The sequence below is a fragment of the Sciurus vulgaris genome, assembly GCF_902686455.1.
Source record: "Sciurus vulgaris genome assembly, chromosome: 6".
Lineage (NCBI taxonomy): Eukaryota > Metazoa > Chordata > Mammalia > Rodentia > Sciuridae > Sciurus > Sciurus vulgaris.
The window spans coordinates 127,939,899-127,956,865 of NC_136466.1; the positions used below are offsets into that span (position 1 = coordinate 127,939,899).

Below are 16,967 nucleotides of genomic sequence, written 5' to 3' on the forward strand. Positions count from 1 at the left end.
GAATATGACTGAAAGGTCAAGAAAAGAAGTGATGTTTGCATTGAGATCCAGGATAAGAGCAGAAATTAGCTAGGTCAAGGAGGAGGGAAAATAAGAGGGAAAAATATACAACAAACTCAAGGTGAAAAGGAGTATGGCTCCTTTAAGGAAAGGAAAGGTCAAGGTAAATAGAATGCAAGGGCAGGTGTGGGTCCAGGAAGGCTGCTGAGGCAGGCTTAAAAGTCTTGCTAAGATTCTGGTTTTTTGTCTGTTTTTTTTTTTTTTTTTTTTCTGTCCTGGGGGCTGACCGCAGAGCCTTGTGCTCTACCAAAGATTCTGGCTTTTAGGAAGCTAGAAGCAGCAAAGTGACATGGTCTTATTCATCTACTCTTCAAAGTGATCACTATGGCTTTACTGTAAAAAATAGAGACAAAGCAGTCAGGCTGCTGTTACTGTTGTTAGGAGCAGGTGATTTTCACTTCTAGCAGCATCTCTGCAGTTTCATGGCTTGGACTTAAGGGAAGATGCCACACACTGGGACACAGTCTCAGAGTTTTGTAACTGATGAGAGAGCAATAGGGGTGTAGTTTTACTGTTCTGAATATGGACATATGGTGGTGCTTTTTAATTATTATCTCTCTTTTTCCACCATAACCACATTTGGAAGAATATGTTTTTGAGTTTTTTTGGGATACATACAGATTTTATATTTGACCCAATGAATTGAAAAGTCATGAAGCCTGTGAAAGTCATTTTAGACTTTGATATTGCTGATAAATGCTTCTAGACATGTTGATTCTTTTTCAAATTATATAAATATTTGGGATAATAGACAGATTTATTAAAAACAATAAATACTCAATAAAATACAAATGATAAGCTATAACAACTCATTGACTACATACTAAATTGAAAAGATGGACTCTATAAAATATTCTGCACATAATTGTTCAAAGATAAAATTTGGCCAGGTACAGCAGCACACACTTGTAATCCTATCAGCTCTGGAGGCTAATGCAGGAGGATCGTGAGTTCAAAGCCAGCTTCAGCAACTTAGTGAGGCCCTAAGCAACTCAGCAAGACCCTGTCTCTAAAAGGTAAAAAGAGTTGGGGGTGTGGCTCAGTGGTGAAGCATCTCTGGGTTCAATCCCCAGTACCAAAAAAATGATAAAATTTGTTTAATTTTTAGGTTGTGTGTGTGTGTGTGTGTTTCTGGAGATTGAACCCAGGCCCTCATGCATGTTAGGCAAGAGCTCTACCACTGAGCTACATCCCCAGTCCTAAGGGTAAAATTTGGACCATTAATTATTCCACATACCTCATTTGATCTCAAATAATAAGGTTTTTTAGAGTGCTTAAGATATTTAGTGGAAAAAAGTCATGTTTAATTTATGTTGTGCTTCATGTAGATTTATGTATTTGAGTGAACATTTAAAAACTTAAGTACTATGTATGGATTAAGTTTTTTCAAAGATATGAGATATTCTCATGTTCAAATTAATAAAGGTAAACTTATAGTTTTAAAAATTTCAATTTCAAAAAGAACAGCAACTAAAACAAATTAAGAAAATAGTTAATATCCTCATAAGGGAAAAACCTCATTTAGTATGCCAAAAACAGAAGAAATGATAAAACACATAATACATTCTGATTTTTCTGGATCTGAGTATTGGTAAGAGTGAAGATGAAGATATAGTGAAACAAATTGGAAATGAAGTGAGAATGAATTAGTGAAGTTCTCACAGACCATGGAGATGATCAGTCTAGAGATTTCAGAGTGAGATTTTCTCCTTCACTTAAGACTAAGTTTTCATCTTTTCCGTCTTCATATCACTACTTTCCACAAATTATTAAAAGAATAAAAGACCAAGGTTTATTCTTTGAAAATGCCTTAGTTTGCCTAGTAAGATTGTACAGAATTTAAAACAAAAATCAAGGGGAAATGCAATTTCTTGAATATGACATATTTCATTAATGCTAAAATGTAGTAAGCAAAATATAAGTGAACATAATTTTTGCATCAGAAATCAGAACATTACAGCCAGTTGTACTTTGACCACATTATTTCAATTAGAATAAAGGAGATACAGTGGCTTAAATGGAATTATAAAAACCTCAGCAATATAAGTTCTATCTATTTAGGATGCAAAATTTTAATGCATTTTGGGGGCTTTTTGATTATGTGTCATATTTGAATTAACTGAATTTTAATGAGGGTAGTCAAATAATTTTACAACTTAGGAATAAGTTTAATTAACTGAATAGTCAGGAAATTGAAGCAGCGATTTTGATGTTGCTAATATTTTACAAACCCTGTGGGTTAACAAAATTTCTCTGACATCTAGATTTCTACCTGTGTGGTGGTGCACGCATGTAATCCCATTTCCTCAGGAGGCTGAGGCAGGAGAGTTTGTAAATTTGAGGCTGACTTCACCAATTTAGAAGACTTTGTCTTTAAAACAAATACATTTCTAGCTGTCTGTAGATATTTTGAAATCAGACTGTGAAATTGATATAAAGGGAAACAAAAATTCCGTGGCTATATAGGACTCAGTTCCCTGCTCTCTCATGATATTGTGTCACCTAAGGGTATGGATAATATTCATTCCTAGAAAGCAAAATGCTTAATCATTTTCATTGACTACCTTTAAATAAAACATTTAATTGAGATAATTGTAGATTCACATGCAGTTTTAAAGAAATATGGTGTGATTCTGTTCATCTGTTACTCAGTTTCTTCAATGATAACATCTTGCAATACTATAGTGCAACATGATAACCATTGGCATCAATACAATCCAATGACTTTATTCAAGTCTTGCCCAGTTTTACTTGTTTTTGTGTGCATGCATTTAGTTTATACATTCTTTTACATGGGTAGGTTCTATGCATTTGCCACCAAATTCAATATTCGGAATCATTCTGCCACCACAAGGATACCCCATGTTGCCTTTTTAAATCCCCATCACCTCCTCTTGTCATCACCTTCATCCCTAATCCCTGGCAACCACCAATCTGCTTTCCATTTCCAAAATTTTGTCTTTTCAAAAGTGCTATCCAAGAGGAGTCATACAGTATGTAAACTTTGGGATTGTCTTTTTTAAACTCAGCATATTTCCTAGAAATTAAAGATAGCTTGTCCTTTTTATTATTGAATAGTATTCCATGCTATGGATATACACTGTTACCAGTCACTTGTTGGAGGACCCCTGGGCTGTAGCCAGCTTGTGCCTATTACAAATAACTTCCAGCTAATTTTTAAAGAGAGGAAGGAAATTTTGGCATTGTTTCCAGTTTTTGGTGATTGGCTCTTATCTTTTGCAAAGTTTTCCCCTAAATTTCTTTTCCACTTGATATTCATACCAACATGTATATTATTATTATTGTTATTTTGCAGATGAGGAAACTGAGGCTCTAGAAGGAATTGTTAAATGACTTGACCAAATTCACAAAGCTAGTAGAGGAGAAGCTAGGATTCCAACAGGTCCTCTGACTCCAAAGCCTATTTTCTTTCTATAAGTCTATGCTACAAAAGAGCAAAAGGGCAGAGGGTATGTATTTTATATCAGACTAGGCTTAAAGGAGGTAATACAATTTTAGAGAAATAAAAGCAGAAACCTAACATGTTTTGGAAGATGTTCTTCCAGGGTCTCTAGCATTCATACATGTCTTGCTGGATATGCTAAGGATGATCCTTTATCTGAGTTGTTTCTCACAATCAGCTTGCAGCAAGTCTCATTGAGGGCTGAGGTAACCTGGGACAAAGACCGACTTTGTTGTTGCTTGCTATAAAAGCAGTGGGTTCTCCAAGCTAAGTGTACCTCTCTTCTCTAATGCAGTACACAATAGGCATATATTTGGGCCTTCTGCATAGCCTCTGTGGGTGGGAGCAAAGTGAATTGATGTAAACAGATGCTTGCACCTCTTGCTGTGCTGTAATAAAGCAGTTTGTCTCTGACTCAGAATTCGTGTATCTTCTGCTAGCTTCCATGAAACAGTAATAGGCCAATTTATTAGATTATAAATAAGATAAAATCAAATCACAGACCCAAAAGTTTGTACTTGGAAAAAGAAGGTATATAACCTAGCAGTCACGGGATAGTTAAGTATAAATTTTAAATTAGTCAACTTCTGGCATGGGTTTATCTAAATTGCCCCTTGAAATCTTCACCCTCTGGCTTTATAAAAAGAAGTCTGTTATAGGGTTTCAGGCTCCAAATTGCTCTGGTGGTACTTTGCTCCCTGTATGTGAAGCTTAGGAACATTGTGTTCCCATGTGTTGAGGGCACTTTCCTGGTGGATCTCAGTGTTGCCATGATCAGACACATTGAGAGGTTGACTGACTGATACCTGACAGATTCTTATTCAGGTAGTACTGTGAGGAAAAACTGCTTGGTAATTTGTGGGTTGCAATGACACAGTAGAGCTCCTTCTCTCTTTTCTTCTTACTTTATAAGTAACCATACTAGACCAGTATCACACTGCAAAAAAGTTAATAGCAGAGCAAGGTTGTGTCCTGGAGCCACTTCAGTTCAATACTAGTTTTCCAGAAGTGTTCTTAATTCATGCCAATTATGGGATGCTTACATTAAGTAAGCTCAAGTCTGGTGAAAAAGTCAGAATAAATTCATTTGCAATTAGAAATATATAGCTATCTAGAGTAGGGGCACTTCCCTGTTAGGGGCAAGTCTTCCCAGGATTCAGCTCAAGTCATAAGTCAAAAGGTTGCTTGGTGAGCACAGAACTGAACACACTTTTGTGTAAATGTGTACTCCCTATAGTGACAAAACCATCTAACTAAAGCAACCACACGGATTCCTCTTGATTTACTAAATTTCCACTTAAAGAACTGGGGTGGAAGTTAAGAATTCACTCATATTTATTGACAACCTATTATGGGTCAGATGCCTAAATTACATGTAGGTTCTGAATGTGCAGATACTGTCTTCTGAACAAGTGCTTTATAATGACATATTTATAATCCAAATGCCCTTTTTAGGTGCATTTAGGCAACATTATTTCATTTCCAAAGAAAAAAATTACTTTTAGGGGCTTCATATTTTCTCTTGATCCTCATCATGAATCTGCATAGTATATAATAATCATCTCATATTATAGTTGAGGAACTAGAAACTTAAAGGGGTGAAATAACATGTTTCAAGTTACACAATTAGCAGGTAGCAGTCCTGGGACCTGCCTTACTCTTGGAAACTTTGCTTTCTACATTACACTTTTTGGGGGTAGGGTGTACCAGGGATTGAACTCAGAGGCACTTGACCACTGAGCCACATCCCCAGCCTTCAATGAATTGCTTAGTGCCTTGCTTTTGCTGAGGCTGGCTTTGAACTCGAGATCCTCCTGCCTCAGCCTCCCAAGCTGCACCGGCATCACTTCTTAACTCTCAAATTTCTAAAAATTGAATTTGTCACATTCTAAGTATAACCATATTAATGTCTTTCTTCAATGACTTAATTATCCTACTTTCATGAGTTAGAAAAGATCCAGATTGATTCAGGGAACAAATTATTGAGCACCAACCAAATGCAAACCTCGCTACTATGTGCAAAGTACTGAGCCAATCTCTGAAGAGGACACAATGGGTAAAAGACAAGATCCTTGTGTTCTTGGACCTTGCAATATAGTGGGGGATGTACACACACACACACACTGGGATAAGCAGACTAGAGGTCAAATAATAGGCTATGAGAGCATAAAGAAAAGAAAAAAAAATCTAAGTAGTAGAATTTGAGACTTTTTGGAAAAGGTAGCTGAAATTGAAGAAAAAGATTTTGCCAGGAGAATATAGAGAAAAAAAGAGTCAAAAAGTGAGGCAGCCTCAGCAAAGACCTGAAGGTAGGAGGGTACTGGACATCATAGGAGGTATTTGGGGCATTGTGGGAGATGAGAATGGAGAGATAAGTTCAGTTATAGAGGGCGTATGTGTGAGCTAGAGAACTTGGAACTTATTCTATGTGTAAGGAAGGGATACTGGGCAGGGGAAGATAGCTCAAAATACTTTTTCTCCTGAATCTCCACTGCTTTGCATAGTGGATGGTACTTTCTAGATGCAAATATGTTAAGTGAATGGCCTGGAGGGGGGATAGACTGAAGTTTGAATTATCAGGTTATTGTTATTGCCTGAGAAGATGGCAGATGTAATCAACACCACAGAAGGAAAAATGACTGTCTCTGATTAGGACATATGGGAAAGACAGTTAAAGAAGGCTGATTGAATCTGGCCCATCAGAAAGATAGTTACATCGGCTATTGGCAACAGGGTGCAGAGAGGAGGTATACATAGATGGTCTGGGCAGAATAGGAAAAGACTTGACTCTTCCCTTTTGCTCTGGATTACCTTGTTTTTGAAGTGCTAGTAGAATATGTAGTTTTTCTGGCAGTTGGTAGTAATGTAGATTTTTCAGGTCTAGAGCTTTCACCAGTCAGTTTTTCTTTGAGGAAGTTCTCTTCATATGTCTGATTTCATCTACTGTAGTAAAAACCAATTTGATGTTTTCCTCACATTGCCTTAAAATTATGGGGAACTAATTTGGGTAGTACCCTATGCAAGCACTACCCTAATGAGAAAGCGGGGGAAAAGCATTAAAGAAAACAAGTGATTGGAGGTGAAGTGCTGATTTTCATGCTTTAAAAACTGGGCAACTTGACTGTCTTGTTTAATTGGAGTATGGACATAGAGATAAAGTTTAAAGGGCAAACCCTGTACTTAGGAATCAGGGAGCAATGGAAAAATAGCATATACACGAACTACAACAACAACAATAGCAACAACCATAAAATAAACCATGTAACCAGAGGCGACCGATTACTTTATTGACTGCTCTTTTGACCGAAGCGTTTCCACTCGAGTTCAGCGTCTGGAGATCTCCGGGCAGTCTGGAACAGGGGATCGGTCCTTTCTTGGCTCTACTTTGAGCTGTATTACTTTGGGGAGCAGACAAGCTCTGAGAATTTGGTAGTCTGAGGTTTCCTTTCCCTCCTGGTCCCTTGTTGGCGACCTCCTCTCTTCACCGAGAGCAGCTGCCCGCAGCCTTCCCCTGCACCCCGTCCTTCCCTGCCCCGCACCCGCTGCCCCTGTACCAACCCAGCCACGAGGCCCTTTCCCTCCGACACCCCGGGCTCCGCTCCCCCAACCCCCACCAGGCGGGGCACGTGCCCCGGACCGTTGAAGCAAACTCAACCGTCCCTTTTGTCCAGTAGGCCCGCGCGGGCGGGGCGGGCTGGCGCGCGCGAGCTGGGGGCGCGGGAGCCGGGCGTGGGCCGGGCGGGCGCGGGGTCGGGGGCGGGAGCCCGCGGGCCGGCGGGTGCGCGCGGGGCCGGCCGCGGGACGAGCCGCGCGCAGGAGGGGCGCGCCGGCGGCCGTTGGAGTCGCGGGTCGGGAGCTCTTCGGTTTGCTTTTCTGGAAGAGTAATTGAACACAGTGAAGTAGAAAAAGCCAGTGGCAGGACGATAAGTATAACGGATCCCATTCTATGTAGGAAGAGTCATAGGGCCAAACTCTGTGTGCAGAGGCTCTGAGAAGGGGGAGGAAGGCGGTCCCGAGAGCGGATGAAGGGAGTTCGCGTTTTACATTGTGTATTTGGGACACCTTGAACTTTATTATTGAGAATGAAAGTAGAATTATGTCGTTAAAAAAAATCTGCATTTGGGAACTTTGGATATCCTCTTGGTTCTCATCCATCGGGACCTGCTTAGACTCTCAGAGCAAAGCAACTTTGAAAGTCAAGAAAAACTTTTCCGCACTTTATCTCCCTTCCTCACCGCTCCACCTCTTCTCCCGACACTGAAAAATCCTTCCCCTTCGCCAAGGAGTCTCCCTCACAGCCGGACCTCACATATCCTCCCTGAAAATCCTACTCTCAAAAGAGGAAAGATTCTGAAGCTAGTTAATTACAGGCACATAAACATTTGAATTGGACTTTGTTCCTAAACCATATTTGATAGAAATTGAGATAAAATGTTTACAGGATATTTTCATTCCCCCTAAACAGTGTACCATAATGTTTTTATTAAAATGACCACATGATGCTAAAAGTTTCCTCATTTTGAAACCCTTTCAGGCTTAGAGAAAAGTTACAGAAATAGGACAAAGAATTCCATTATATTCTTCCCAGGGCTTCCCCAAATGTTGACAATTTACATAACTACAGTAGGATGATCATAACTAGGAAATTAACATGACTATTACTGTATTAACTAGTTTACAGATGTTATTCAAATGTCTACAGTTTTCCAACTAACCAGTGTCCTTTCCCTCCTCTTGATCCAGGATTCAATCAGAACCTCACAGTGCATGCAGTTGGCATGTCTAGTTTCTTCTAATCTGACAGTTCTTAATCTTTTTTTTTTTTTTTTTTTTTCATGACTGACACTTTTTGAAGAGTACTGGTCAATTATTTTGTGGAATGTCCCTCAACTTGGATTTGTCTAGTACTTTCTTACTATTAAATCCAGATTAGGCATTTTGGGTAAGAATACTACAGAACTGAGTTGTTCCCTTCTTGGTGCACCATATCAGGAGGTACACAATGCCAGTAGGTCTCATTAATGGTGATGCTAACTTTGATCATTTGGTTAAGGTAGTGTCTCCTAGATTTGTTTATTGAAAAGTTGTGAGTTTCCTTTTTGTATTTAATCAGAGAGGTCAAATATTATATGCACCATAATTTTAGCACTCATGATTCTTTAAGGTCTGTTTAGACCTTAAGTTATTGTGATGGACACAATAACTTTATTTTTATGTGCTGCTGAGGATTGAATCCAGTGCCTCACATGTGCTAGGCAAGCAGTCTACCAGTGCTAGGCAAACAGTCTACTGCTGAGTTACAACCCTAGCTTCCCATTCATGATTTTCCCCTGCTGTAGTGCTGAGGATTGAACCCAGGGCCTTGTGCTTTCAAGACTAGCACTCTACCAACTGAGCTATATCCCCAGCCCCATTCATGATTCTTGATTGCAATAGTTATTACTAAGGTATTTGTCAAATGGTGATTCTTCTATTTCTGTCACTGTGATGGAAAATTTAATCTGAATATTTAAGTGCACAATGATTTAAAAAAATTTTTTAGTTGTTGATGGGCCTTTATTTTATTATTTATATGTGGTGCTGAGGATGGAGCCCAGTGCCTCACACATGCTAGGCAAGCCCTCTACCACTGAGCCACAACCTTAGCCCCTGCACAATAATTTTTCAAGGATGATTTTTGACTGATATTTTTCCTCTTTTGCACTTGAAAGAAAAGGCATTTGGAGACTCATAGGTGTGCTGTGGAATTAATGACTAAAATGTAATTTATAAATGTATTATTGATAACTTCATTCTAAGGGAATAATTCACTGTTCTTAGTATTTGTAAGACCTTGGATTCTAAAAATCTCAATTTACATAGATTTAAGAGCTCATTAATGAATTGGTTTTATTCTTTGTACAAAATATGTAGGTGTAAAATATACTTAAATTGAACAAAGACAAAAAAATCATATTATTTTCAATCTATTAATTTTAGTTGGTTTTTGCAAAATTTAAATTAACAATGCATCTGTCTCATGCAATGATTGTTCACTTTATTTAGCTTCAATGTTTGCTGAAAGGATTTACTGGAAGTTGGAATGAGTACACTTTTGAATGTACTGCAAGGAAAGTAGAATTTTTGTGGGTGAAACTTAGAGGTCTTTTGATCTGAGTTGTTTGACTATCAAGCATTTTGATAAATTCTTATTTGAAGATTAAATTACCCTGTGAAGCAGTTTCCTTAACCTTTGTCACTGTATATGGGAAACTGATCTAATATTGGGTCTTAAGTCTTGATGCCAATTTTTCTTATTTTTGCTACCAAGGAAAGCATTAGAATGAGTTTAACTTTTTTTTTTTTTTTTAATCGTGAACCCTTTTCCCAGAAAATGCACAAACCCACATATTGCATTACAGCAAAATGCAATCTGATGTCAAATTGTGTGTGTATGTGTGTGTGTGTGATGGAGGAGTGAAAAGTGGGCTGCCAGACCGTGGAGTTTCCCAGAACACTCTTTACACTCCTGCCATATGGCACAGTTTGCCTTCCTCGGCAGCTCAGATGGGCAGCTAATGCTACAACAGCCCATCTGGCTCCTCGCCATTCCCCTCTAGATCCTTTCTCAGCCCCCAGTACCATCCTCTCCCCCTTTATCCCTGAGCCCCCACTGTGCTCAGCTTTCTTACTGGTTCTTCGCTCCTTATCACAGTCACCGGCTCTTTCCCCTCTCACAAATCTCCAGTTTAAGAAGATAGCTCAAAAGCTCCAGTGACAGAACCTGACCCCTTCCCAATGGATGGAGCTGAGAATTTATTGAATACATATATGTCAATGTTTTCCCTTCTCATCAGCTAATAAGTCTTGCTACGTTTTGTCTTCTTGAAATAGAGGAAAAGCTGATGAGCACGTTGGGAAAACAGGTCTAAGAAATCAATAGCTTTCACAAACGGTGATCATTACCAAAAGACAGAAGGCCCCGGTTTAATTGGGACACTACGATCCCTCAAAGGCAAGATGGGGCTGGAGAAAGGTGGGAGCTGAGGAAAAGGGATCAGAGCCCATTAGAACGAAATATTTTTGTTTTTGAAAAAGGACAGGTGAGTTGCTGGAACCCGCTTCTTGGCCCGCCAACCCCCTGGCCTCCTGCGGTGGTAACAGCCCTACGCGCCTGGCCCAGGCTCTGGCCCGCCACTTCCCGCGGCAGAGCTTGGCGCTCCCTTGCGCGCGCCTCAGCTGCCGCAGCGCCGGCGGCGGCGGGGCGGGGCCGGGGCGAGCGCGGAGGGAATCCCTCCCGGGCTTGACGTCACCGCAGCGCTGGCCAATGAGAAGCCCGAGACGGGGATTCCCGCTCCTGCTGCCGCCCCGCCAGCTTTTTAAATGGTACTCTGGGGAACACTTCTGGAGCTGTGGGAAAAATGGGGGAAATGAAGGTAGGTGGTGAAATATGATGGACCTGGGGGACAAGACTCCAGGGGATTGACGATTGTGCATTAAGTCTGTGTTAGCCCCGGGGAAAACCAGAAGTGGTCGAGAAGAGGCCGAACTACAGGTAGGGCAAAGTCCGTGGGGAGATGGAGTGGAAGCTGGAGCGCACCGCCCGGCGCAGGATCCGGACAGACGAAGAGATGCTGTGGGTGAGTAATGCCCTCGTGCCTCGCCCAACGCTTTAAAGGGGCTTCTCGACAGAGGCACCCTTTGAAAGCTGCTTAGAACCAAGAAACTACTTAATTTTGAGTTTTGTAATTCTGGAGGTGTCTGGTTGCTTATAAAAAGGTGAATGTGGTTTGACAAACTCATAAGCTAGAAAAATTCCACACCTGGAATGATTTTCCTAAACAGTTTTCTCTCTCAATGTGTTATCTGTTTTCAAAGGAGAACGTCATGAGGGTGCTCGCCAGTGACATGAAGCAGCAGAGAAATCAAGTTACTCCCAAGGTATGTGTCCATGACTTGCCTTGTTCTCTGTCTTCATTCTGATCTCGAACAAACTAATTCTTGCTAAAAAAGGCATCAGGAAACATGAAAGTTAAAAAAAAAAATCAGTCTCCTCAAATACATATCTTATTATATACCTTTAAACATTCAAGAAACCGAAGATCCCTGGCAAATAATGGTATCTGAATGGTGCTAATTTTTTATCTGGTGCTGTCTAGTTTTGCCTCAACGGCAAAGGATGAAGCTTGGATGTGTCGGGTAGGCAGTGCATTGCTAGCTGGCTGTTAGAATTTCATCGTTAACAGTTGCTAGTTGCACTCCCCTCTGCTGCATTCAGAAACTGCTTCCAAAGAAGTGTAAATGGTGCCATCCTGTGGACAATGCGGAGAAGTGGCATAATGCATGGCTCTTGGCGATTTTAAAGTTGATCCAAAGTAGTACTTCTGCCCTTGAAAGACCCAGTCCAAAGGCTTTTAGTTTCTCTTATAATCATTAAGATTAATCATAAAAATCTAAAAAATTAAAAATCTCCCCACATATGCTTTAGGTCTCTAATTATGACCATGTTTCTCTCTGAACTAAATAGTTCATCATTCTTTAAGCTTTACCCCTAGATTCTAGTTTCAAACCTATCACTCTTTTAAGAAAAATTTCTAGATAATTTAAATTTTTTCTATATTCAAGTGTAACACTCAAATTGAACACACAGCTGAACTTTCAAGATGTAATGACTAGTGTTATTTATAATGGAAGACAACTAATGACATTTAAACTTAAATTTCTTAAATACTTTAACATTAAATACTTGAATATTCCACCTTAAATACTTTAATATTGATTTCCACCCCCCAGTTTGCTGAAGCTGTGTCTCACTCCCAGCTTATGTATTCACATGACTCCTAGATATTTTACTGCCTATTATAGACAACTGAATTTTTGGTTAGTAAGTGGAAATAATTTTAAAAGTTATAGTAAGTATCTTGGTTAATTTGTGTGTATTGCAATAATGTGTCTTCAATATCTGATCTTTTAATTTGAAAAACATAAGTATTCTGAAAGTCTAAAAAATTTTTTTCATAACTTTGTTTTTATCTAGATTAACGTAAATAATGACTATTTCTTGTAATGGTTATGAGAAGTAAATTTTGCATATAAATTTAATATGTAAGATTAAAGTTCTGCACCGTGTCATATTGTGAATTTAGCCTCATTGACTTCATGAACCATGAAAAGCAGCAATGACCTGAATCAGGTAGGCAGTGTATTGTTAGCTGGCTGCTTTGAGTCAAGTCAGCAGCCACAGCTACCCTGCCACTTGCTTCTGGATAAATCCCCCTTGTTAATGAAGTACCTTGGTGACCTGTGTGTGATGGGTTGGCAGTGTATTGTTAGCTGGTTATGTAAATGACATCAGCTAACATGCAACTGCTATCTTATTGCATATACAATGCACATCAGAGTGTGATTAAATCTGTAATTGATGTGTGTGTGTTGTTTTGTTATGAAGCAGTGCACTATTTACCATAATAGTTATTGCTTTAGGGTTACTTAGTTATAATACAATGGGCAGCCTCATAAGGGTGAAGAAAGTACCATAGTTACTTTAAACATTTCAAATATTTTTGGCTAGAGTCTTACCTAAATAGTATTAAAGTAATTTTGTAATTATGTTTTTTTTTTAAATAAAAGATTTAAAGACAATTTTGTCTTTCCCAAGTTTTCAACTGAGTCCTTGGTATTCTTTCTGGGCCATCAGTTTCTTAATGTGGCAGTAGAATAGGTCTCTAAGACCATGTGTACATACAGCTGAAGGGAGAATTGAAGTAATGTCCTAATGAGTCAGTTGACTAAAACATTTTGACTTAAAATATGAGGAAAACTGAGGATTTTTTTGTTTTGCTGGAAAATGGATTGAATTTGGAATGTTTACCTCAATTCTTCACTCCATTTTAAATAAATTTTATATTTCAGATATATAATGTTTGGAAGACAGCATGAGATCTAGCTTGTGAAGTAGGAAGAACTGACCATAAATATTATTTTAAATATTTTCTCATTCCCTTGGAGGCCATTTTGATCTGTGGATCAGGGTCAGATGTATGTAAGATCTCTGACCTACAATATCCTAATGTGAACATTTGCAGCAAGTTAGTCCAACTGACTTTCATGTTCTGGTTTATTAATTGCACCCTAAAAGAGATACAAGAAATATATACAATGTCTACTTTACTGTATTATAACTTAGTTGGTGAAGTAATTTTTGTGCTTATTTAAACATATTTCTAGAACATAGGTTAAAGAGGTACTATAATTTGATTTTTGTGCATTTTACTACTTTGAAATTTCATTTTTCTTGTTTGCCCAATATGATTCTATTTTTAGGGTCTTTGTGTTTAAGGATTCCTAATATGTAAATAGTTTGTTTTCATCTCCCCCCCCCACCCCGGGTTTTAACCCAGGGTTGCTTTATCGTCAACTACATTCCCCAGCTCCTGCTTTTTAAAACTTTTTATTTTGAAATGGGATCTCACTAAGTTGTTTAGGGTCTCACTAAGTTGTTGAGGCTGGTCTTGAACTTGCAATCCTCCCGCCTCAACCTCCAGGTCCCTGGGAATATAGACATGCACCACCACGCCTCCATGGCTTCTTTTCATCTTTTTTAAAGGTTACATTTTAACATGTTATTTTCTATAGATAGTCACTGACCTATCAATAAAAATAAGATCTACTGAATTTGGAAGAGTTGTCATTTGTGTTTTTTCCTTTTTAAAGAGCAAGACACAAAACACCAGTATTTGTACTCCATAAGCAGAATACACATTTCAAACTGTTCTTTAGTTCCATATTTTTGAGATGATGAGAAAGGAAGAAAGGAACAGAATGAAATAAAAATAAGTTAAACAGATCAATGGGTAATGAGAAAGATGAAAATATTAATTAAAAAAGAAAATGTTTCCAAAGGTGTGAGAGGAAGCCAGGGATACATGCTGGGAAGACAAGGGATAAGTAGAGGGAAAAGGGATTGATGGGGTGGAAGGAGCTCTGCTGATGGGGAAGTGTTTGCTCTTGACGAAGCCACTGTGCTGTTGTCATAGCTGGGAACGTAAATGCTCCACTTATTGACCTCTGAGTGGCTTCATCATCCCTGCTCCTTACTGCTCTTTATTCCTCCCAAAGAGAATGTGTCTCACTCTGCAAGGTATGGCCCTAATAGTCTAGCAGGAGAAAGGGAGGGAAAGGGGGAAAGCTTGATGGGTTTGTCCTGATGTGTAACAGTTAGTGGACTTTTATTATTCCATGGAAAAGATAAATCAGTCTGAGGAATAAACATGGACAGAGCATCCCCTTATCAGTTCTACCCAAGGGTCTGTCATTTTTCTTTCAAAGAAACCAAGGGCCACCTAACAGAAGGCAGTCTTCTGAAACACAGTTCATATTTTTAAAGAAAATATAGTGAAATAGTTATTGATTTTTTTGGGGGGGGGGCTTTTGTCTTTCCTTTCTTTTCTCCCTCCCTTCCTTCCGTTCTTTTGGAGCTTTTTTTTTAAGGTTATCTGCAGATCGCCTAGTTAAGTGAAAGATCTTGGTGTAAGCTTCATGTACTTCCACATTTTTATATAACCTGTCAAAATAGTATATGACAAAAATAGAGTATATATGATACATTTTTTTGCTCTAGAGTTTTCTCTTTGGAAATCCTTATGATTCCTTGATCAAGTCTAATTTTTAGGAATTTTGATGTGCTAGAGTCAGTTTGTATTGGCCTATGAGAATAAATTATTACATTTTCAGAAAATTTACAACCTAGTTATTAAACCATTGGTAGATTGAAATTGGCCACAGGGGAGCATTTATACCATGGAAATTGGCTAATGTCACAAGTCAGGATTCCTTTCTCCTCCAGAATCTATTGTTTAACATTTACCAGCCACCACTCCAGATGTGCTATATATGCTAGAATTGTTAAGAATTTTATATATGTACATATCCACATACTATAGATACACTAAAATTATTAAACATTAAGAAAATGAAGTACACTTTCAAGTAAATTCATATTTATTCCAGCCCCTAATACTCTCTCATTACATCTGCCAAGAAATGATAATCAGGAGTTATTATGAATTCGCCATCCAATAAAACCAAGCTTTAAGTCAAAAAATTCTTTACCTCAGTTAAAACACATTTGATTTTGCCCTTTTCCTTTGTCATGAAGATAAGAGCTAAACACTCTTTTATGTAATGCCTGATACTTTTCTGTTATACTCTTCAGTTTAGGATACTATAGCATTCTGTATTCCAGACAAGATTCAAGGAGGACTGCTTCATTTAAGAAAGATACAACTTTTTCTCAGCATGTCATTGTCTGCAGTATTTGTGAGAGACACTGGACTTATGAGTAGCAGCACATCAGCAAATGACTCCTTTCTTTTTTAGCACACATATCCTCATACTTAGGGAATCCTGAATGGACACATTTCCTTTCAAGGGAATACATGGGACACATTTTCAAAGCCCCACCTGCCTGCTGTGGATAGCCAAAGTACAAGGGGAGACTGGCGATTGAAGAGGCACTAGGTTGGAGATTTTTAAATGAGAAGCACATTTTGAATGGCTTTGGAAAGAACTAGTGACTTAAGACAGGATGAGCATCTGACTCATGTTTGTGTGGGGCTGACATATGCAGTTGTGAGCACACCAAAACACCCTGATAGTGCCAGTGCTGTGGGGAGCTCAAGGAAATAAGTGGGAGCATGAAGCAAGAATGCTCTGGAAGCAACACTTGGAGGGGTTCTCCTGGATCACAATTTTGCTTAGAGGCTTGGAATTCAATTGCTAAGACTGCTGGGGTAAATTGCGAAGGACACCTATTAGATTTGTTAGGTGGCTCCTGTGTCTTTGCCAACAGTCTAGGTTAGTTCTGATTTCTTTCCTGATAAGTATGTTCATTGACTTTTAGAGCTGGAAGGAGCTCTCTGTTCCTTTCCATCCCCCACTTAATTTGTAGGTGAGGAAACTGAAGTTAAAGTGACTCTAAAGTCATGTAGCAGCTGAGGGGGGAGCAGGTTTGCTGTTACACTAATCTGGCATACTTTATGCTATTCCTGTAAAACACCTAGGATGGAAACTATGCCTCCATCACCACCAAATATCACACTGAACACACTTGAAGCTGAGTAGTTGCATGGATACTTTGAAGCAGAACGTACTCCAGGAAATATTTTTTGATTTCCTAAGAACTTAGTCCAAACCTAGAACTATATGTTTTGGTGGTGTTACTGAATTCACCACAAAATTATCATTTTACCTATCAAGTCAGAATTTGGGAGTCAAGCTACAAACTATTTAAATTAGGTTGTTTTCCTCCTTAACCAAATTTTACATGAGTGCATTTTTTCTCTCTCCCTCACACATACAGTTTGCTTCAGTCTTCCTCTTTCTTTTACACAATGAATACATATTTCATGAGGTTATAATTAACCTTCACCAACTTGGCAGGTTGTTTTGTTAGTCAATAATTATA

The 16,967-nt window shown here is 38.8% G+C and overlaps 1 protein-coding gene across 3 annotated transcripts in view; it reads left to right on the forward strand.

The window, feature by feature from the left end:
• Positions 1-8,841: 8,841 nt before the first annotated feature.
• CDC20B (cell division cycle 20B) overlaps positions 8,842-16,967 on the forward strand; it is a 62,946-nt gene continuing 54,820 nt past the window's right edge. For 2 of the 3 annotated variants that reach the window (XM_079145278.1, XM_079145277.1), the window contains exons 1-2: positions 8,842-11,142; positions 11,381-11,443. In XM_079145278.1, the coding sequence (XP_079001404.1) occupies positions 11,080-11,142; positions 11,381-11,443 (126 nt within the window). In that variant the 5' untranslated portion in view covers positions 8,842-11,079. Of the gene's footprint in view, positions 11,143-11,181; positions 11,282-11,380; positions 11,444-16,967 lie in introns of those variants that run through there. The other variant, XM_079145279.1, reaches the window with a different exon arrangement.